This window comes from Musca domestica, unplaced genomic scaffold, assembly GCF_030504385.1.
Source record: "Musca domestica strain aabys unplaced genomic scaffold, Musca_domestica.polishedcontigs.V.1.1 5, whole genome shotgun sequence".
Lineage (NCBI taxonomy): Eukaryota > Metazoa > Arthropoda > Insecta > Diptera > Muscidae > Musca > Musca domestica.
Genome location: NW_026712346.1, coordinates 21158945 through 21182270, shown reverse-complemented (window position 1 = coordinate 21182270; position 23326 = coordinate 21158945). Strand labels below are relative to the sequence as shown.

The 23326-nt window shown below is 32.3% G+C and overlaps 1 protein-coding gene across 1 annotated transcript; it reads left to right on the top strand.

Moving 5' to 3' along the window:
* The first annotated feature begins 13522 nt into the window (after positions 1 to 13522).
* On the top strand, positions 13523 to 18479 carry LOC101894440 (wee1-like protein kinase). The gene is made up of 6 exons (XM_005185842.4): positions 13523 to 14064; positions 14532 to 14714; positions 14777 to 15092; positions 16059 to 16763; positions 17561 to 17700; positions 17770 to 18479. The coding sequence occupies exons 1-6, from the start codon at positions 13713 to 13715 to the stop codon at positions 17922 to 17924; spliced, it is 1851 nt and encodes a 616-aa protein (XP_005185899.1). The 5' UTR covers positions 13523 to 13712; the 3' UTR covers positions 17925 to 18479.
* The last annotated feature ends 4847 nt before the right edge of the window (positions 18480 to 23326 follow it).

Genomic DNA, 23326 nt, shown 5'->3' with positions numbered 1-23326 from the left:
ATTCAAATATAGTTCATAGCTGGTAAGTTCTACTTCACATCAATTCTCAATATATTTTAGGTATCATATAGGGTTTAGGGTTTCATATAGTCGGTCTTGCCCGATTTTTGACCTTTCCTTACTGGTTTTCATCTTGAAATTTTGCATTCGAGCCTTTTTCTGTATAATAGTTTCCATTTCACAGAAAATGTTACTACTAATTTTATTATATATATATCGTTGTCATCCCAGCAAACAATTAAAATACAATTGGCTAAACGACGATGGAAAATCAAAAATTCCAAAAGGTACTAAAATGGTACTTTTTTAAATAGAATGGTACTTTTTTATAATTTTTTTTTAGAGTTACAAAAAAACGTTTTATTCATTAAACATAACAAATTCATTCACCTATGTATTTAGGTACATATGTATATAGCTTCCAGGAACATAAAATGTGAGATCATTTTTTCTTATATAACATTCTGAAGTTTGTAAAGTTATTTTTATGATTAATTTCTTAAGGAAATTGTCAGGAATTTTGTAATCAAAACAGCAAGAATTATTCGATTTAAGAAGATCTTTCGACCTTATGAGATTAGAAAGTCTTTCTAGCTGTAGACGATTTCTTTCTTTAGTCTTAGTGGCATTTTGAATTGAAAATATTCGTTTAAAATTCGCTGAAGAATGGTGAATTGATAATATACCAAAGGCAATTCTTGATATATTTGGGAACATTAATTCCCCCAATTCGTTTTTAATAACAGTAACATTAAGTCAAAAATCACTAATATTACCATCTTTACATTTTTTAAGTTCAGGTTAATCAGATAAAGCTCTAAATTGGGAGTTAATGTTTTCAAAATTTTGTTCTTCCTTGGGAAAGAATTTCATTAAAATTTGCATTTCAAGTTTAGTATTATTAATTAATTTTAAAACATAAGACAAAAATAAGTAGGACATTTTCATTATGGGACTAGTTAGTTCATCGCTAATGAATTCCAACTCTATGACAAACGCATCCAGTTACAAAAAGATTTGGAACTGACAATTTTAATATTGCTTGCACACCTTTGTATTTCAACATCATCACTGAGCAATTATCAGCCGTAAACCCGATCATTTTCTCCAGTGGTATGTTGCATCCGTTTAAAACTTCAATTATTTTGTCAGTAATGCCTTTGCCGGTTGCCTCCACAATATGTTCTAGTGATAGGAATCTATCTTGACACTTTCCATCAAAAGTTCTTACAATAATCGCCAAATGTTTGGACACAGTACAGTCAGTGCTGTCGTTGATAACAATTGAGTAATAATTTGCATTGCAAAATTTGCTTATAGCTTTAGTATTTTCTGGTCACTGATATCCATACATTTGCAATGATAACCGAAGTTAGTGCCAATGGTGTCGTAAGAATGTGTATGAAATATTGAAAATTAGTAATCGTCGATTTACACTAATTGCATTATAATGGAGACAACTTAAGTGAAATGGTACTGAATTTCCCGCGGTAGTACTTAGGTACTTTTTGTAGTGAATTGGTACTGAAAAAAGTACCATTGTACTGAATTTTCCATCCCTGAAGTGGCCCCAATTTATCGGTGTTAAAAAATTTTTGAAATCTTATTAACGATTGCACATAAACGAGTAAAAACCGAAAATAACGTATTTGAATTGTTCATTTGGGTACTGTGTAGTTTAATTTGTGAAAATAGAGGTTTTGATTTTTATATTGCACTATTTAAGTAATTTTCAGACGAAATGGGATTTACATACAGTATGTCATATATTACTTTACACACTCTAAAGAATTCTTATTTTTAAATTTGTTTTTTGAAATTTCACAATTTATGACATAAAATTGGCTGAGTTTCTACAATATTTTAATTCTGGATATTGATAGCAAAAATATAATGAGGAAAAAGTTAAATTTTATATTAATTAGACACTAAATTACAACAATAATAAAAACTATTACAATTTCAGGTGTCACAAAATACTTTATACAAATCACATTTTTCATTTATTTTTACAGAAATTCGTCGAAAACTGTCGTTAGTTAAGCTTTGTATTGCTTTTTTATAGTTTTACAAGAACATTTATTGAAAATTGTGGTTGTATCGATAAAAATACAGTGTTGGTCGAAACGGGATTAAATATTACCATGGTAGAAAAATACAGGCAGATGCATAAAGGGTTGAGAATATTGATATGTCAAAAAAATTTAAATGTTTTTTTAAATATAAGTAGATTTTTATATTTTTTCTTATACGACCTCATTCGAGGTTATTATAATTCGGGGTTTTAAAATTTTTTTACAAATTTAAATAATTTTTCATTCAACATTTCAATTCCAAAATTGCTTTAACAGTTCATTGTCTAAGCAGCTGTGTCGATGCGTCCACCTATATTCTTCTACCATGAATATTACGGTTGGGAGGAGTATTCCAAACTAAATTCAGCAACTTAGAAAGAAAAATGGAAGAAAATATATCGAGAAGGATTTTTGTAACACAAAAGAGGTTACAATCATGGTACAATGAAGAGAAGGTAGGTCAACTTTGAAAAAATTGCAAGTATAGAGATTTACCTGTTTGGCTTGTAATGTCAGAAATAGTATCAAAACAATAACAAAATCGAACAACTTGTTGCATTTATTTTGAATAAATAATTGAAAACCGCGAAAACTGAATGAAAGGTCAACACTTCTTTTCAAAACCAGGTTCTATGTATCTCTAAATGATTATTTCGCTACAAAAAGTCTAGATTTTGTCGATGCATACGATGAAATAAACATTTTGAAAACATCCGAATTTGAATGTTTTCTGAACAATTTTTTTGTTATTGAAAAGAAAACACATACATAAACAAATAAAGATGACATATTAAGCCAAGAAAATAAAAAAATTGAAATCATATGGTATCATAGCCCTACCTTGATATCATTGTACCATGGTTACAATACCATGTTAGAATCGAGAAGATAAAATCATGCAATCAAATGTTTACAATTTTTTCAAAATTAACCATTTGTCAACGTCTCATTGTCAAAATATTTATTTATAAATCCATTGTACATACACAAATCATAGATGGGTTCCTGTCAAGGTAGATTTAACAGGTAACCGCATCGGCGATTTGATACACCAAAGCAACTTTTGTGGTACCCTCAAATGTCAAAATTGGCATCTAAGGAGAAAAACATACATTCGCCATGACATTTAAATTTTGCGGCAAATTTGTTTCAACCAATCAGAAACGAGATGTTTGTTTACATTTTATGTTGTGTGGAAATTAAGGCAAGTAATAATACGACTCTCGGGGACCATTACAACAGCCCAAAGTTGATAGTTAGCCCCAAAATGTTTATACAAGCCCACAACTGTAATATCTTCTACGTTATCGACAAATACCACTAATATTCCAGCCAAAGTTGGTAACGGAGGTTATACCGACTCCAGCACATGACAACAGTAGTATATGTTCCAGATCAAATGTATTTAAAGAAAGAACATATCACTAATATAGCCACCAGTAAAAGCCCTTTAAGAATGCCCAGCAATCAAACTTGTGGATAGAATGAATAAGAGAGAATAAATAATTGAGCTCTAATAGTATATGATTTGAGAATAATCTTCAAGAATGTCTTGTATGTTAGAAATTTTACCAATAACTAAAGAGTGTTATTAAAACATATTGACGAATATTTATTCACTTTTGAAAAAAGTTTTTTACGTAGAACACTTTTAGTGAGGAATACATAAACAAACTTTGTTTTTGTGTTGCATTCATTTAGGTCGAATTCAGCATTACAACAACTTGTTTTGACATTTAAAGGTGCCGTCAGCTGGGGTGATGCGACTACCTAGTAGATCTACCTGCCTTCTATGCAGTGAAATTTGACAAAGTAAATAACAGAAAATGCAAAGATGGGAGTGCTTATTTGAAATGACTTGACCTTCTTAATTTTACCATGCAAATACCTATGATTAAATAAATGTAAAAAATCAGCAAATTTTATGCCATGAATTGTTAAACCATGGTAAATTTAAGAAGATTAAGTCATTTTAAGTAAGTATTCCCATATCTGCATTTCTGTTATTTACCTTTTCAAATTTCACTGAATAAAAACAGGTTCCCATCTCCGATTTCTGTGTATACAATTGATTTATAAATATAAATTTTGACAATGAGATGTTGTCAAATGAAAAATTTTGAAAAAAATGTAAACATATGATTGCGTGACTTTACCTTCTTAATTCTACCATGTATAAAACAAAGCAAATTGAAAACTATGATTTTTTTTGAGTGTGTAGCATATGTGACATATTGTATGTTTTATGAATATGTAGATTTATTATCAATAGGTAGTTCAGTGTGTATGTCAAAATTTCCATTTTACATACGTCTCATAATTCTTGCTATTACACACGTAAATATGTTTTTCATTTCCTTTGGTTCCATTGTCATTATATTGTAGTTTTTAAAAAATATATAATATTTTATGGATAAATTTTTGCCGCAAATCCACATTTATTTGGTTTGACTTTATAGAAATACTAGTGTTAATTTCGATATGACGTTTTGTGTTTTAATTCTATTTCTTGATATGCAATAGGTATACACTTTTTGGACATAAAATTCCACTGCAGGGCAATGTGAACATATTTTTTACCTGATAATAGAAAAAATCAATGTTATGCTTAACATAACGCCAACGGCGATGATGCGGAAACTTTTTCGCGGTTAAGAAACAACGTTTTCTAAAAATGCAAAAACCAGAATACTTTATGTATATATGCAGTTTGGTTTCAATTTGAAAGATATATTGCTTTTTCACAATTTTCTGCGATTGCTTGAAGTGTTAAGAGATTTGAAGCTACAGCTAAGAACTTTAGAAGAGTTCGGAGAGTGACTTCGATACAGCTGCTGGGACAATGAAATGTCAAACCAATATTGAAACTGAACATTTTGAATGAAAATTTTTTCAAATTCGTTAAAATTGCTTAAATATTTTAACAATTTCCTTATACTTATACTTTTTATGGCCTCCACCATAGTATGGAGGATATATTAAGTTTGTCATTCCGTTTCCCACAAAGTATATATATTCTTGATCAGTCCGTCTATCCGTCTGTCCGTCTGTGGAAATCACTCTAGCTTCCGAACGAATTGAAGTAGATTGATAAAATTTCGCTCAAACGTATGATTTGTCTGCAGGACTTTTGGTATTGAAAATGGGCCATGTAGGTCCACGTATTTCGGTATTTTGACGATTTTAGCGACATTATTCACCGGAATAGTTTCAAATTTGGTATTTGAAGTTCGCAATGGATGCTACAACCTAAGACAGCAAAATGTCTGTGCAGGTCCACGTCTTCGTATAGCCCCCAGAACGGTACCTCCCGATATCCGGTATGTTGATGATTTTAGGAAATTTCTTCACCGGAATTGTTTCAAATTTGGTATTTGAAGTTTATAATGGATACTACAGCCTAAGACAGACAATTGTCTGTGCAGGTCCACGTCTTCGTATAGCCCCCAGAACGGTACCTCCCGATATTTGGTATTTTAATGATTTTAGGGACATTTTTCACCAGAATTGTTTCAAATTTTATATTTGAAGTTCGTAATGGATACTACAGCCTAAGATAGAAAATTGTCTGTGCAGGTCCACCTCTTCGTTAAGACCCCATATAACGGTACCTCCCGATATTCGGTATTTTAATGATTTTAGGGACATTTTTCACCAGAATTGTTTCAAATTTGATATTTGAAGTTCGTAATATGAAAAAAAAAATGAAAACAACTTGTTGTATATAATTTTGATTGAATCTGACAGGAAGTGTGCATAGCCTCAGGGTTGTATTTCTGTAGTTCTACGAAGCAGTTCTTCCTCCTTATTGTGCCATGGGTTTACATACAAAATCTATACCCTGCTTTAAATAAAATTGCATCGACTTTCCTTAATATAAACATAAAACGCTTATTTGACAGGCTTTAATCATCTGCTAGCTTCTTCGGAAAAGAACAATAGAGCTTAGGTCCAAAATCGAACTAAGCAAACCTAAAAGTCCTTTGTTTCTTAACAAAGACGGCAGACGATGTTTTAAACTAGTCAAATCAGTGTGAGAATTCATAAAACGATTATTTGACAGGCTTAAGTCATCGGCTGGATTCATCGGAAAAGAACAATGGAGCTAGGGCCAAAATCGAACAGAGTCAACAGAATTATGAAAGAGGCTTGTTCGCGGCTTCAAATGTTACGAACAGAACGAGAATGTTTGTAGATAAGTAAAGGTATAAAAACTAAATAACAATCAAAGTTCTGTTAAATAATTTGACATACTATTTTTAATTTTATATTTTTAGCTTAACTTCTTTGGTTGCCATGTGCTGATTTGCTGTAAAATGGAGGTAGCGTGTGTTCGTTGGAGACAGCTGTGCCTGGTAACTTTATAGAGAAGTAACTTCGAGTTTTGTGGTATGTATTTGTTATTTAATAGATATGTTTTCTGCATGACGGACTATGCGTGTTCATTGAACTTCATCAAATCGGTGAAAGTAATACCCAAGTATTTGAGAGAGGTTTTAAAAGGAATCTCAACTCCTTCAAGAGACAGTTGGAGCGCTTTACTCTCTGGAACAACGTTCATAGGCCATTTTCCTGAAGCGTTCCGGAAACATATTTCTACTGATTTCTCGGCATTGATTTTGATTTCCCATTTATGATAGAATTCATGGATGCTCTGGAGGTAAGTTCTAGCGCTTTTTAAGGCGTTTTTGGGCGAAATGTTGTGTGAATAAATTAAACAGTTGTCGGCATATAAAAACGCTGAAGAGCCTTGGCTGACATGGGGAAGTCATAAAAGATGTTGAAAAGGTATGGGGTTAAAATACTTCCTTGTGGTACTAAGCCTGTAGCAGGGTTATTGATGTTAATTGAAAACTTTCGTGTAGTGAAAAAAAATTGCCGTCAACTTGACCAGATATGGTACTAGACCAATTTAGATTAACTTATAAAGTACTCCTGCGTGACATGCCGAGTCAAACGCTTTCTGGAAATCTAAGGAAATCGCTACAATAGACACTTGGTTCCTTAGGTTTGACGTTATATCACTGTGGAGCTTCAAGAGTGCATGTTGTGTGGAATGGACAGACTTGAAACAAAATTGGTAGGTTGAGATTGGACTAATTTTCAATTCCTTTTCATATTTTCTTTTAGGGCGGAAATACATAAAGCGCATATTTGGCTGGCATAAGTCATCGGCTGGCTTCTTCGTAGATGAACAAAGGAGTTTTAGGTTGACTTAGTTCGATTTTGGCCCTAGGCTCCTTTGTTCATTTCCGAAGAAGCCAGCGGATGACTTAAGGCAGCCAGATAAGCGCTTTATGTATTGCCACCTTTAGGACTGACTCAAATAACTTCTCGATGTTGGACAATAGTAATATTGTTCGAAAAATGCCCAAGGTGCTGTCATTAATTATTTTCTTCCTTATGGACATAATTTTCGTCAGGATTGGTAAAGTGAAAATAATCTGGATTTTTCAATGGATTGAAGTTAACATCGAATGAGTAGAAGTGCGGTGGAGCCAAGATCGTTTACAGGATTTGTGGCAAATGTTCTTAAAAAAACGTCAGAATAAAATTGTTTAAAAGTATTAGCAATTTCTGAACTGTCTGTAATGGTGTCATTTCCGATTTAAGTTTTTGGCAAAATTATGATTACTTTTTGACGGTGATGTAGACGGCTCGGATTTGATGGTTTTTAGTTTATTACTAAACGTCTGGCCAGAAAATGCTGAACCCAATCGGAGACAGCCGGTTAATGGATATTTAGGGGAATTTTTTGTGAATGGTTTTTATGAATTCGAAGAACTTCGCTGTTAAAGTCTTCGATGACATTATGGATTTTCCATTTAATAGTTTCCTATTGATTTGCGGCATAATTTGCGTTGACATTAAATCTAGCTCTTGTCGAAAATCTTTACAATTTGTGTTTTAATATGAGGTGAAAACTTCAGCAGTCTCAAAATTAGATGTGTGCAGTAAAATGATAATTCTAATTTAATGGAAAAGTGGTCGGGGAAAGTTGGCAGCATATATTGTAGTTTTGGAGCACGGGATCAACCAAATGAGAGGAAGTGGTGAGGAACCATTTGGATACAATTAGAATTCTCTTGGATTCAATTAGAATTCTCATGTAGATCACCCCATTAAACTTTTTGAGTTAAGGTCATCCCCAAGAATAAATCCATTGAAGTTTTTGAAAATGTGTTGCAATTTGTTTAAATCAGGTCTAAGAGTGTTTACTGGCAAACTGCAGGGGATGTATACAGAGCCTATGAGGTATTTAAAGGTGTTGGTGATTCTCATTATTTCTATTTGAGTGAATGACGTACCAATACCGACGTCGTTTAAAAGGACTCTGGAAAATTTATTGTTTTTCGTATTGCAACAGGAGAGTTGTCATCATATAAAGTTATAGCCATTAATCCACATTTTCTTCTTGTTTCGCAGATGGCATTCTTGAATAAAAGCAAAGTCTATGTTCTCAAGATGAAGCTTATTTTCTAATTCAAGTCGTCTACTAGCATCAACTAGTGAGCATTTGTTGAGGGTAAGAAATAAAAAAGATCTATGGTCGGTCCATAAGTAGATTTTTCTTTCCAAGTCTTAAATTTTGGAAAATTTGCCACTGTGTCAGGAACTAGGCTATCCAACCCTTCTTTGATTTCCTTGATATCTGAAAATGCGTTGAGATCCCGGCTCAGAATTGAATATTGTTTCAGCTCTTTTGGTGTACCTTCAACCAGGAGTTAATGTTTTTTGACCTCAGTATGACCATCATGGAAGCATGAACTTTTGGGTCTGACAAGAATATTTAGCTCTTTATTTTGTTTATGTTTTACTTTTAATTGAGATATTGATGCTTTTAGTGACTCAATCGACCTCATCATATTAACATTGAAGACAAAAATTGGAGGACACCAAGATATATAGATTTGGGTCTGCTATCTCTGGTTTTGCAGGTTTTTGAATTTTCATCTTTTTTTTTGCAGAAGCTGCCAAATACCAATACCAGTTCCAAATTTGTTAGGATAATTATGATTATTAATCAATTATCACTCTTTTAGATTGGCAATATTTATGTTCACTGGTGACTGTGCATTTTCAAGACGTTGTCTTTTTGGTTCATTTTGATCGCAGTCTTTAGGTTGTTTGTTTGCTGTTGGTAATGGCGGAAATGAATTTGATGTTAATGCAATAACTACGTACGTCGTATTCGCTATCCATTCCTTATGAATGCAAATCTGATGCCTGCAGTTGTGTGTAAAACTACAAATCCCAAGGTTGGGATGGTTTGTAATAATAATGGAATCATATTATATCATGTGGGTGGATAAATTACAGTAAATTGGTTATGAAACTTACTGCTAGTGCTAGTAGTGATGATGCAGGTACATTTACTTTTACTACTTTTACTTTCTTCTACAGAAGGTGATAATTTGTGCGCCGAAATTTATGTAAGTCAACCTAAGTCTCTTATTCTTTTATGAAGTAAAATGCAACTCTGATTCGTTGCATTTGTGTAAACTCCGTGTTACGATTTACCCCACAAAAAAATAAGTACTCGGTCAATTGGCGTCACAAATGACACGATACCAGCGTCGTTTCTTTAAATGACGCAGTAACCTTTTCCCATATTGTTCTTTTTTTGGATACCAGCTGTTTGCCAGAATCAAAAGAAAGTTACCAGCGCATTGTCATTTTAAATTATCATACTTTTTCCCTATAGAATATAACAACACAATTCAAAAGAGAACAATAGCTAGCCTTACTATAGCTCTTTTTCAAAGTCAGCAAGAATTTGCCAACCAAGCAAAAACAAAATTGCGTAGAGGCTACTAAGGTAAGGTTTAAGCATTCGTGGAAGACTCTAAACCTCTAAATAATTGAGCCCAATTATAGGTTTAAAACCCGGGCGTTGTGCATATATTCTTGGCAAAGGCACTTGCTGCGGGTAATCTTCAAATGCCGGCTATGTTTAGCCATACCAGTAAAAAGGCAATTGTTGCGAGTATCCTTCTATTGCGATTATGCTTAGCCACGCCATGGTTATAGGTAGTAGAAATCATGGTACAATGAAGAGAAGGTAGGCCAACTTTGAAAAAATTGCAAGTATAGAGGTCAACCTGTTTGGCTTGTAATGTCAAAATTAGTATCAAAACAATAAAAAATCAAACAACTTGTTGCATTTATTTTGAATAAATAATTTAAAAACACGATAACTGAATGAAAGGTCAACACTTCTTTTCAAAATCATGTACTACATATCTCTAAAGGATTATTTCGCTACAAAAACTCTAGATTTTGTCGATGATTACGTTGAAATAAACATTTTGAAACACCCGAATTTGAATATTTTCTGAACAATTTTTTGTTATTGAAAAGAAAACACATATATAAACAAATAAAAATGACATATTAAGCCAAGAAAATAAAAAAAATTAAAAGAAATTGGAAGAAACGTAGATTTTGGGTCGCGCTTTGAAGATATTAACTAGTTTTGCCGTGGAATTGAAAGTTATTTTAAAAATGAGGAGAATGTGAAATAAAAGAAAACAACTTTTTGCATATAATTTAGAATAATTCTGACAGGAAGTGAACAAAGACTCAGAGATATATTTCCGTAGTTTTATGAAGCTGTTTTACCTCCTTATTGTACCATGGTTCCACCAAAAGTTGTTTGGGATTCCTTCACACAGCAACATACGGCAACAACTGAAAAAAAAGAAAAATATTTATATTAGTAAAATAAAATATTTTTGGAAGCGATACGAAGTATACCACCTGCTGGTTTATTAAAACGTATTGTCTTCTTTGTTTTCAATTTTCTTCTCGTCATTTGACAGACGAACAAAAAAGAGTTTGCCAAATATACATTATTTGGGAATTAAGTAAAAAGTTTTTTTAAGATTATAAGCTGAATAGAAGGATAATAAAAACGATATCTGCCAAACATTAATTTGATTAAGATAAAGGTAAACATAGAAAGCGGCGTCTTACAAATGAAGAAGTTTAGGTGTCTATTGCAGGCTGTTTTTATAAAAAAAGTGGCCGAAATCCGATTTTATCCCCAGACGTGTGATTGAACCAGAGAACAAGAAAGGTATGGAATAATATTAAGACACAGTTTGTTTGGTTTAGGCCAGCGGAAACCTTATTCGTTGGACTTTTGTGCTCGAGCGAATTTAAGTATAACGGTTAGAATACGCCGAGTAAACTCCTCCAAAGTCATTGCCATATAAAAGGAACTGGCTTTTTGTTATGTGAAAACTGATCGAGAGCAAAAATAAAATCGTCAAACAAATTAATATTCATATATTTAGTTTCTAAGATATATATTTATTGTATGATTTATTTATATTTGCTTTTTGTTTTTTTTAATCCAAATTGACTATTTTTTGTGTGTAAATGAGAACGCTTCCTTTTTCCATTTTGATATAAGTTTAGTGCTAAGCAATTCCTCGTCTAGTTTACTTTTTATTTGTTTTAAGTGTGCCAACCCTGGTACTACTACCCCCAGATGTAGAATTTTCTAGCAGGGAAATGGAAACAAGGGCGGGGATCAGGAAGGGAGACCTAGTCTGAATTAAACATCCCTGTAGCAAAACGTTTGAGCCCAGAAAAACCAAAAGGCAGCAACCAAATTTTTCCGGGTATGAGACACTACTTATTTCTCACTGAACGAAAAGAAAATTATATCAAAGTGAGACAAAAGATATTTGAAAGTCAAGATATACAAAAGTCAGTGGAAGAAAGTACGAAAAAAATGTATCTCCAAATGAAAAAAAAAAAAAAATGCCAAGTATTAACAGGGAACCCAACATGACCCCAACCCTTTTGCGGAAATCGACATGGAGGACCATAAATTAAAGTGCCTGCTTGACACCGGTGCTTTAGTAAGCTTATTGGGAAAGGCCTACAGCCCTTTCTAAAAGAAAGTTTTTACTGCGACATAAAACCGATATTCTCTAATATAAAAACCACCACCGGTAGTGAACAGTGAAGGATATGAATTTAGAATAGTTTCGAAAATATATTTTGTCGACGGAGAAAATTAAACCCTCACGAATTGTCCAAAGAACAACAAGAATAGTTCTCTTCGAAGAGAAGGCTTGGTAAGACAAGCCTGGAAAAGCATTCGATAAAGCTTATCGAGGGTGCTGAACCGGTCAAAGACCAGTATTATCCAATCTCTCGGCGGTACAGGATATTGTCTATCAGGAAGTTGACAATATGCTAAATATAATAGAGAAAGTATTGGCCCAGAAAACATGGAAAGATCAGGTTTTACTTATATGCCTGAAAATTGAATAAACTGACAGTAAAGACGGCAGTCTACAAAGACTCCAAAACATAGACGGCATTATGAGTAGAATCGATGAAGCGCATTACATAACAATGTCGATTTGAAATACGCTTTCTGGCAAATCGAACTAGTAGACGAGAGTAAACCCTACAAAGCGTTCCTTTATACCAATTGAGGGTAATGCCTTTCGGACTTTGCGATGCGGCTGAACGCTTGTGTAGGCTTATGGATAAGGTTATACCATCACATCTAAAAGAAAATGTGTTCATTTAACTACATGATCTCCTTATAATATCAGGATAGCTTGAAGATCATTTGAAATTACTGAAAGAGGTTGCAGAATGCCTCAAGAGGGCGAATCTAACGATTGGGTTAAGTCCCAGTTCTGTTTCAGGGAATTAAGATACCTTGGTTTTATTGTCGGGATGGAACCTGTCCAAAGAAAGTTTGCGGAGTTAGCCGGCAATATAGAGTCATCTCTTTGTTCGTTTGAAAAGGACACGTACGAAAAAGTAGAGGGAAAAAGCAACTTTGTTAATTTAAGGATTCCGCAAATCAAGCTAATATAAAATGTTAAATATAAGGTAAAATGTTAAACATATTGTGATTTTTAAATTATGTCTTATAAAAAGCATTTGTACACTCGCTATCATGGCAAAATTATGCAAGGTAATCTAATGCAAAAATATAATATACATTTTTTTCATAATATATCATCCTACTTTCACATTAAAAATGAACTTGTGTATTGTGGCAAAAAATATAATATTATTTAAGGTTTAAAATTCTCAAATATTAAACATTATATAAAAGGAAATTGTATCATGAAGAAATTGATCGCGAGGACAATGCGAATGGTAGAATAGAAAAAAATATAATTTGTCACCATGATACGATATTTTGTGTATTTCTGACAATTGACACATTCGTATATACAAAAAACTCAGAATTATTAATAGTTTTGGAATTCATACAAATATATTTGCAAATGAGAGTTGAGTTCCAACATAAAAAAGTGTTGCCATTACCGATTTGGCAAATGAGATTACCTTGTTAATTTTGCCATGGGCGCTATTATATGGCAATAACGTACGACTAATTTCTCAATGTGAACATCCTTATTTATATTTGATATTTTAAAAATTAAGTGGCAACGCTTCATGCTCATTTAGCACAAATTTAGTACGAAAGTTTTTTAAATTACAATTTAATTCCTTTACTTTTGCTTTGTGTGTACTGTTTTGTTTAGCATTTTTCATGTGAATTGTGTTAAAATAAAATATTTTAAAAGCATACGTAATATATAACTGACAAATTGTTCAACAACAATATTTCTACCAATACTTTTTAATAAGATGGCATTTCGATCACGTTTACAAAACAAAAGTGGTGGTAGTTCGATAGAACAGCTTGAAATTGAAATGTGTTCTCCATCTTCATCGCCACCAGTACCTGTTTCTCCTGTGTGCACTACTATTTTGCCACGAAAATTAAGGTTTGCCTCCCCAAGCCGTGATGAGGACGACGAAGGGACAAGTGGTAGTGACGATAGTCCATTCAAGGCGAAGTCCGAAAACAGCAATGATAGTGCCAAAACACCAACAACTATGTCTATATCGCCTCCATATCGCAAAGTACGTGCGTTGAGGCTTTTCGACACGCCAGCAACACCAAAAACTATTTTGGAACACTGCGGGCCTGCCAAAGGTTAGTACGTTGGTTTGAAGTTATTCGCAACTGGAACTTGATGTTTTTTGTCTATCCCTTGATGAGACAGACGTTTTTGTTTCCAAATATTTATGTCATTGCTCCCTTACATTATTTTGGTTGGTATGCCCTTGCTCTTTTATATTACATCGTATGGTACCGAATATAACTCGTTTTTGATTTTAATTAAGAATAAAAGTAAAGGGTGTTAAATAGGTATATTTAGGTTCAGCACAGACATAAATACGTCGATAGCCCTGAGACGTCGGTAGTAAAAATAGGACTACAAATTTACTCTGCGAAGTATTTCGTAATTTTTGTCACATAAATTAACGACTTGGAATACATATCACTAGGAAAATGTTCAGGTCAAACCAAAAGGAATCCTTAAAGGTGGCATGTGCATCCCTCTTCTGCAGATGTTCTTAACAATCCACGAATTTCACTATATTTTTATTATATTTCAGAAAAATCGTCTGCAAAAGCCCTAAATCACTTGTCATTGGCAGCAGCTTCAGATATTACCAAAAGGCAGGAGTCACTTTTTCTCAAGGCTACTGAAAGGCCACGATCCCTACCATTGCATAATCGTGCTTTGGACAATGTTATGCAGCAGCAAACAGCTAATGTGAATCCATTTACACCAGATAGTGAGTTCATGTTAATTAATTAATAATTTGTTTTTAATAAAACTTTTTTACAATATTTTCAGGTCTAATGGCTCATAATAAAAAACGTTGTCGGACTCAAATTGGTCGTGAAAATCTAAGTAACCGTTCATTGCAGATGTTTTTAAACAGCGATGAGGATTTGAACAATGATAATGAACAGTCGACTGAGATGCACCAGGCTCCTAAAAGACTGGCTTTACAAGACACTAACATTAGTCGATATAAAAAGGAATTTGTTGAATTATCTGTCATTGGGATTGGAGAGTTCGGAATGGTTTACCAATGCTTAAATCGTTTAGATGGCTGTATTTATGCAATTAAAAAAAGCATTAAACCAGTCGCTGGAAGTTCATTTGAGTAAGTTGGTTTTATATTATTCCATTGTATTCACAACAAATCAGCTTGGCTTAGCATTGGTGTCATGACAAATAAAAAAACGCTCAGTAACATATTCATTTTAAACTTTAATTAAACTGTCGTCTTTTTCATTTTAAGAAGAGTACGATAAAACGAACAGACTGACTCTCCCGTCACACTAAGTCAAAAACTTCATATTTTTCTATATTTTCTCGTTTTGCAAACTGTACAATTGGACTTTGCCAATTGGCAAATTGTTTGATAAAAATGACGTTTGTTCTAAATACTAAATGAAAATATTCTTAATTACCACTAGACTGACAACAGAAGTGCGCCAATCATTACTGCTCACAGTAAACGTTCGTAAACAAAGCAACTGGGAAAGGTGCAGCTGAAGTACATTAAATCAATAGCAAAGTGCGTAAACTCCTTACTAAGAAAAGTTTGAGTTTTGTGTGGCGTAGGAAACGATTTAGAAAAAATGGAAAGAAAAAAGAAAGAAAAAGTGAAAATTACTTCACATAATCTTTACGTTACGATATAAGTTTCATTTGATTTCGTTCGACGTAGTTTCGATTAAGTTTGCACTCAAGTTTAAAAACATTATAGAAAAAAATTTACAGTCCCGTTATGCTGGATTGCGTTCTACTTCCTTTAGTAATTTTGAGAATTACAAGACACAAACCATTGCACGCTAACATTTTATTTAGTTTATTTTCATTGTCTTTTTAAATACAATTTTCTTCGACATAATATGAAAAATGCATACACGTTTTTATCGTCATCATTTTCAACATTTCTTGATATAAATATATAACGAATCAATGTAAGAATATTGTTATCAAGATTTTTAAAGGTATCATTTAAGCAACATTCCGAGTATTTCCAAAAGGGAAGCAACAACGATATCATGATCAAACATTATTATAATCTATCAACGTACTTTTATTTTTTTACTTTCTACAGGAAACAAGCGCTTAATGAAGTATGGGCTCATGCTGTCTTGGGAAAACACGATAATGTTGTTCGGTATTACTCTGCGTGGGCCGAAGACAATCACATGCTTATACAAAATGAATACTGTAATGGTGGCAGTTTACAATCTTTGCTACAAAAGCGTTGTTTAGTAGAATCAGAACTAAGAATTCTTCTACTACATGTAGCAGAGGGCTTACGTTATATACATTCCAACGATTTAGTTCATATGGATTTAAAATCAGGAAATATTTTTTTAACAAAAGTTCCGTCGGTGCATAAGACGGTAATGCCACCTCTTACGAAGGAGTGTTATGAAACTGGAATGGATGGTATTTATGAGGAATTAAGCAATTCGGAGTGGTTAATAACTTACAAAATTGGCGATTTGGGACATGTTACATCGGTAAAGGAACCATGTGTGGAAGAGGGAGATTGCCGATATTTACCAAAAGAAATACTCGAAGATGATTTTTCGAATTTATTTAAAGCCGACATTTTTGCATTAGGATTGACGCTCTACGAAGCCGCAGGTGGTGGTCCATTGCCAAAAAACGGCCAAGAGTGGCATAATTTAAGAGATAACAAAGTTCCCGATATTCCTACACTAAGCCGAGAGTTTAATGACCTAATCAAAATTATGACACATTCTGATCCAAAGAAAAGACCTTCATCTACATCTATATTCAATCATTCGTAAGTAAACTTTATTGAGTACATATATGTGAGTCGAAAATTACAATTGAAAAGGAAGTAATTGCAACGGCAAAATTTTATATAATTGTGCCATTACTTTTGGGTTTGGAATGCTTTTTTAATTTGTGTGATTGGTTGTGTGACCGAATCAAAATTAGCAGCATCTTTTGACTACAGTTTGGTTTGGATTATACTTTTTTATGGGGTGACTGACGTGGTCAGCGTTATATAAAACATTTATAATGTTCTTTGATATATATTAATGACTCTTAAAGGTATTCTAAGCTATTAAGGACATAAATATCTCTCAAACACAAGAAATGTTTTCCATGACCGACAGACGTCAAAAAGTTAATTCAATATAATTTTTCTCTTAATTTAGTTCAGCAATAACATTTTCATTTTATTCCAGCAAACTTTTACGTCTGAACTAGAAATTCGTCATCCAATTCACTCGAAGAAAATTTCTTCGTTGGCGTTTTTAAAATATAGCCCTTCTTTCAAAACAGCCTTTTCTCATCAGTTTCCTTGTTCTTATTAATAACTATATATAAATAAAAAAAAAAATAAAATGCCAACTCAAAAAGAAATATTTTGCGACTTGCTCGTAAATTTTCGTGTTTGTATGGCGACGGCCTCTGCAATCGACATACTACATACACATTTTTCAGTTGTAATTTGAATTCAGTTGTAATTCGAGAATTCCAATTGTAATTTTAATTATTCCGTTAACGAAATTAAAAGTTCACATTGCTAAGTTATATTTATATTTTTTCCATAAACGTTCTTTCTTATAGTGTTTTGAATTCTTTAGAATCAAAGAGCAAAGCTCAACTCAGTCAGGAGTTAACTATTGAAAAGCGAAAAAATGAAATCCTTTTGCGAAAACTAAGAGAGGCTCGAAAAACCATCAAGTCTTATGAACAAAATGCAAAAGGTAAGCGTTAAACTTATTATATTCTCCTTCTGTAAAAATTATGTTAATTGATATTGTTTACTGTTACAGCTCATCATTCGCATTTTAATAGTCCACAAAAATTTTCAGATCAGCGTTGTCTTCGTTCGCTTACTCGTAAAAAGCATAACACGCCTAGTTTGAACGGTAAATTGGAGAGCCTGCGCGATCGAAATAAAAATGTTATAAATAATTTTAAATACTAATTCGTTAAAGCTTCGATATTCTTGATACTACACTAAATAATTTATTTTTAATTTGAATACTTGTATATTACCCACCCAGTAACATTTGAAATTTTGTCAAACAAGAGTTTTTACCATATATACGTATATATTCACTCGTACACAAAACAAAGTAGCTTGCCTATTCGTTCAGAATAAGATATTCGTTATTGTATGATTATTTAATATTTTAATGTGCATAATTAAATGCGTTATTAAATATAATATTCTCTTTTTAGTGGACATTTCCATTAAAATGGAACATGTTAAGAAACAAGGGATGGAATTTCTGTAAATAAACAAATATACAATTTTAGCCTCGTATTACCGTAATAAATATTTATTTTTATTTTAAGCGATAAAAACATTGTTCCGTTTATTTTTTTGTTAACATAACAAAAACCCGCATAAGGAATCATTTTGTCTTCTCAATTATCAATCTATGTAAAAATTGTATTTGTATTTTAAAACGTTTTCAAAGATTTAAAAAAATATTTGTTAAGCATTTTTAATAAATAAAGTTTAAGAAAGATATAATAGTTTGCATTATTATTTTGGTATATGACTTCCCAGCAAAATGTGAAATGCTACATTAATATGGGTAGCAGAAGTCAGGATATTTCTAAGGGAATGGTACGGCTGGGATGAAGTAGCATTATCCCATCTTGATCATGTCTTCTGCATCCTGCTTTTAAAATTGCGCTATGAATTCTTAGTAAAAAAAAATAATGTTCTGACACATTTCCTTAATAAAAAAATCCATTTGATTTTTAATTTTAAATATTGAGGAATGCTATACATTTTTGATCTGTTCCAGAACTGCAAGAATGTACAAGATAATATCGACAAAACTGCAAAACTAGTAGAATCTTGCAGGTTCTGCAACAGAGCAAAACAAATCTACTTTAATTTAGTTAAATAAGAAGTTACATAAAGTATCAATAAAAAATTATTTCACAGAAATTTAATTTAATTTAAAATGTATCTGCTGTTTATGATCAGAATTTTATGAAGATGCCAACAAAATAGAATTTTTCTGCATATTTTCGTTATTAAGAATTGAAACCATTTCCTTCAGTGTGTGTCAGATATCTCTCCACAATTACAAGAATACGCAAGTTTACAAGAAAACAAGAAAAATATGAATTTTATATTTCTAAATGTGTTTATTGCTTCACAATAACAACGCACACACAAACTCTACTCTGCCGTCGAACAGAGCGTTGAAATCACAAGATAAATTGAAAAATAAAATTGGTCTTTTGAAACAAATGTTTCATACACAACGCAAAATTCTACTTCAGTACCGGAAATTTCAATCATGAGTTGTTTAGTTTTCTAATTATAAAGTGCTTAAGTTAAGAAATGTTACACTTTTCCCAAGAGGAAGAAAAAATTGTTTTTGGTTTTTAGAAGTGTAGTAATTTAGTTTTTCTCTTCAAAATTGATCATTTTAAAATTGAAACATCGAATGCAGGAAGTTATCGGTATTTTACAGTAAAAAAGTCTTTAAAATAGTGATGTAAAAAAATTTTTAAAAATTAATTCAAAATATGACCATATTTCCGAAAAGTATATGACGTAAAAAATAATATAGAGAAGGTCCTAACATTTTAATTTTGTATTTTTGTACGGATTGTCTTCTTTCATTATCAATCAAATAAACTTGTACCGTTTTGTTAAATCTAAACTATAAGGATATTTGCCTCACCTTAAATTTTAACTGGCTATCCAAATAAAGACAATGAGAGAGATATAAAAGAGGAACACCATAATGATGATTTTATTAAAAATTATTTACATACATTTTTTTATATATTGATAAGGTTTTTTGTCTATTTCAGATAGGAAGGCTTAATTTCAGGTGGTTCAGTATAGGCAATTTTTGTAGTTTTTATCCACTGAGAAACAGAATACCCATGTTCTAATCATGGTAAAATTAAGAAGGTAAAGCCATTTCAAATAAGCATACCCATCTCTGCATTTTCTGTAATTTACCTTGTCGTCCATTCTATACGCTTTTCATACCAGATCTTGTGTGATCAACGTGTGTCAAACAAAGTTTGATTTTATATTCGTTAGTTGGAAAACTCGACTTTATTAACCATACACCTTGGAAAGGAGGGTATATTAACTTTGTCATTTCGTTTGTAACATCCCTAAATATTCGTCGTAGACCCCATAATGTATATATATTCATAATCAGCATAAAATTCTAAGACGATTTAACGATGTCCATCTGTCTGTTGAAATCACGAAACAGCCCACATTATTTGACGTAAAGCGTTAAAATTATTTGTATTATATCTAGGATGGTTGGAATTGAAAATGTGATATGTCGGTCCACGTTTTGGTATAGTCCCCATATAACGGTACATCCTGATATTCGGTATTTTTATGATTTTTGCTACACTTTTTCTCGGATTTGTCTGAAAATTGGTTATAATGGGTCCTAGTTCGAGCGACGAAACATTGCATGTATAGGTCCACGCTTTGGTATAGCCTCCGTATAACGGTATCTTCCGATATTCGGTATTTTGATGATTTTTGCCACATTTTTTCATGGATTTGTCTAAAAATTGGTGTTTGTTGATTATAATGGGCTCTAGCTCCGGTGGCGAAACTTTGCATGTATAGGTCCACGTTTTGGTATAGCCCCAAATAACGGTACCTCCCGATATTCGGTATTTTGATGATTTTTACCACATTTTTCACGGATTTGTCTGAAAATTGGTATTTGTAGGACATAATGGGACCTAGTTCGTGCGCCGAAACATTGTATATATAGGTCCACACTTTGGCATAGCCTCCATATAATATATAGGTTCACCCATTGAATAATTCGTGCGGTGAAAATCAGTATATAATAATTGGTAGTCTCTACTAGATCTAAACGGAACATTAATTCTAATAGATGAGGTTAGGAAATCTAAAGGTATATTACCATTTAATATTTTTTAGTAGAAACATGGAGTTCAACATATGCGTCTGCTTTTAAGTGTAGGCAATCTAATTAATTTTAGCCTGCTAGCATAAGATGGCAAAACAAAATCACTATTCCAATGTAAACCCCGTAAGGCAAATAGCAGAAATTGTTTTTGCATGGATTCTATTTTATCTGAATATATTGCATATTGAGGATCCCATACAACAGAACCGTATTCCAATATAGGTCTAACAAGAGACGTAAATAACTGTAAATAACAGAAAATTCTTTGGCCCACCGTTTAACAAAACCTAAAACACCATTTGCTTTATTTGCCATCGTTATTACATGGTTATTAAAATTTAATTTTGGATCCATCAAGAGGCCTAGATCGACAAATGAATCTACAGTTGATAATGAATGACCGTCAATATTATATTGTAATATCAGAGAAGAAGATGTGGAGAAGCACATATGCTTACATTTGCTTAAATTTAAATCCATACAATTTAACCTGCACCATTCAAAAAGGTTATCTAATCGTTTTGAAGTAAACTAGCTCGTTTATCACAATTATGGGAAATGAATAATTTAACATCATCTGCGTACATTAACAATTTCGAGTAATTTATGGAATTAGGTATATCGTTGATAAATAAAAGAAAGAGGACCGGTCCAAGGTGACTTATTTGCGGAACACCCGATGGAACGTTAATCGTTTTGGATAGATCTTGTAAGTAAGATGATTCCCATTTGACTAAGTTTGTGTTGAAACCCATATAATTTAATTTATATATTAGGAGTTCATGGTTAACCCTATCAAAAGCTTTACTAAAATTAGTATAAATTGTATCAGTTTGTTTACGCTGAACAAATCCTTTTATTACTGTTGGCGTAAATTGTATAAGATTTGTTGTAGTTGAAAGACCACTATGAAAACCATGCTGATATGGACTCAATATAGATTGAATTTTCTGTGAAATTACTGCAGTAATTAATTTTTCGAACAATTTTGGAATGGCACTCAATTTTGCAATTCCTTTATAATTTGACACATTAGTAAGACTACCAGACTTATGTAAAGGTATAATATAAGATTTTTTCCAGAAAGTAGGAAAGTGACCAAATTTAAGTGAATAATTATACAATATAGTTAACGGAAGTGCTAATGTTTCTGAACAATATTTAAGAATTATATTAGGTATGCCATCCGGGCCTGGACATTTAATCGATTTTAAACTACGCAGACTATTGGACACATCCTGACGATATAGAAAATGCATACAAATTTGATCAGCCTGTGATAACTTATAAGGATACGAATCTTTAATTTGGCAAGAGGTACTGGAATAGGTTGGGGCAAAAAAATCTGCGAAACATTCAGCAATATCTGTGCCTGTGACAAACTCTTTATTGTTATATTTCAATACTGGGGGCTTTGAGGAAACTTTTCGTTTTAGATTAACAAAATCATAAAAAGATTTAGGATTGGATTTAAAATTATTTTTAATCTTGTCTAGGTAAAGATTATACAATCTACGAGACTCTAAAGTATATTTAGATCTAGCAACAGAGTAATTAGTGTAGTCTATTGTTAAGCCTGATTTTTTATATTTACGAAAAAGCTTAATTTTAGAATTCTTTAAACTTGATAACTCACGGGTTATCCATGGATATTTATTTGAATTTTTAACTCTAGTGTGTTCCAAATTCCAGTTTGAATCTATTTAAAATATCATAAAATTTATCAATTATATATTCTAAATCTTTATGGCTGTTACACAGGCACACATAAGTCGGACTGACTTTCTTCAATTACATAACTGTGAGTCATGGAGATATATAAAGTTGGATGGTATATATCTTCAAGAGTGCATATTGGAGGAATTCTGAATATATCAAAATGCTGTGTTATATTTACAAACGCCAAATCAAGAATTTTGCCGTGGGAAATTTTCACACTATTTATTTGATAAAGATTTAAGCCACACAAACTATTTATAACATCAAATGTATACTGGGTACTGTTCATTTCGGATGGCAAAGGAATCAAAGCTTCAGAATCTGGCATTGGAAGCCACCTAATGGAAGGCATATTAAAATCACCAAGGATCAGAATGCGATCGGAGTTTTTCATTTTTTCAGTGATTAAATTAATTACTGATAAATGCTGATAATAAATGTCAAGTGAAGATGAAGGGGGAATATAAGAGCAAGTCACAAACAATTTAGATTTGCCAAATTAAATGGAAACACCAACAAATTCTATATCAAAAAAATCATTAAGATCAATTAAATTAGTGGTATATTTGGTATCAACTGCAATAAGGACGCCACCACCTTTTTTACAAACACGATCTTTTCTAAATATTTCATATTTTGAACATGAAATTTCACTATTTAATATAGATATTTTTAACCAAGTTTCGGAGAAAACCAATACATTATAATTGAAACC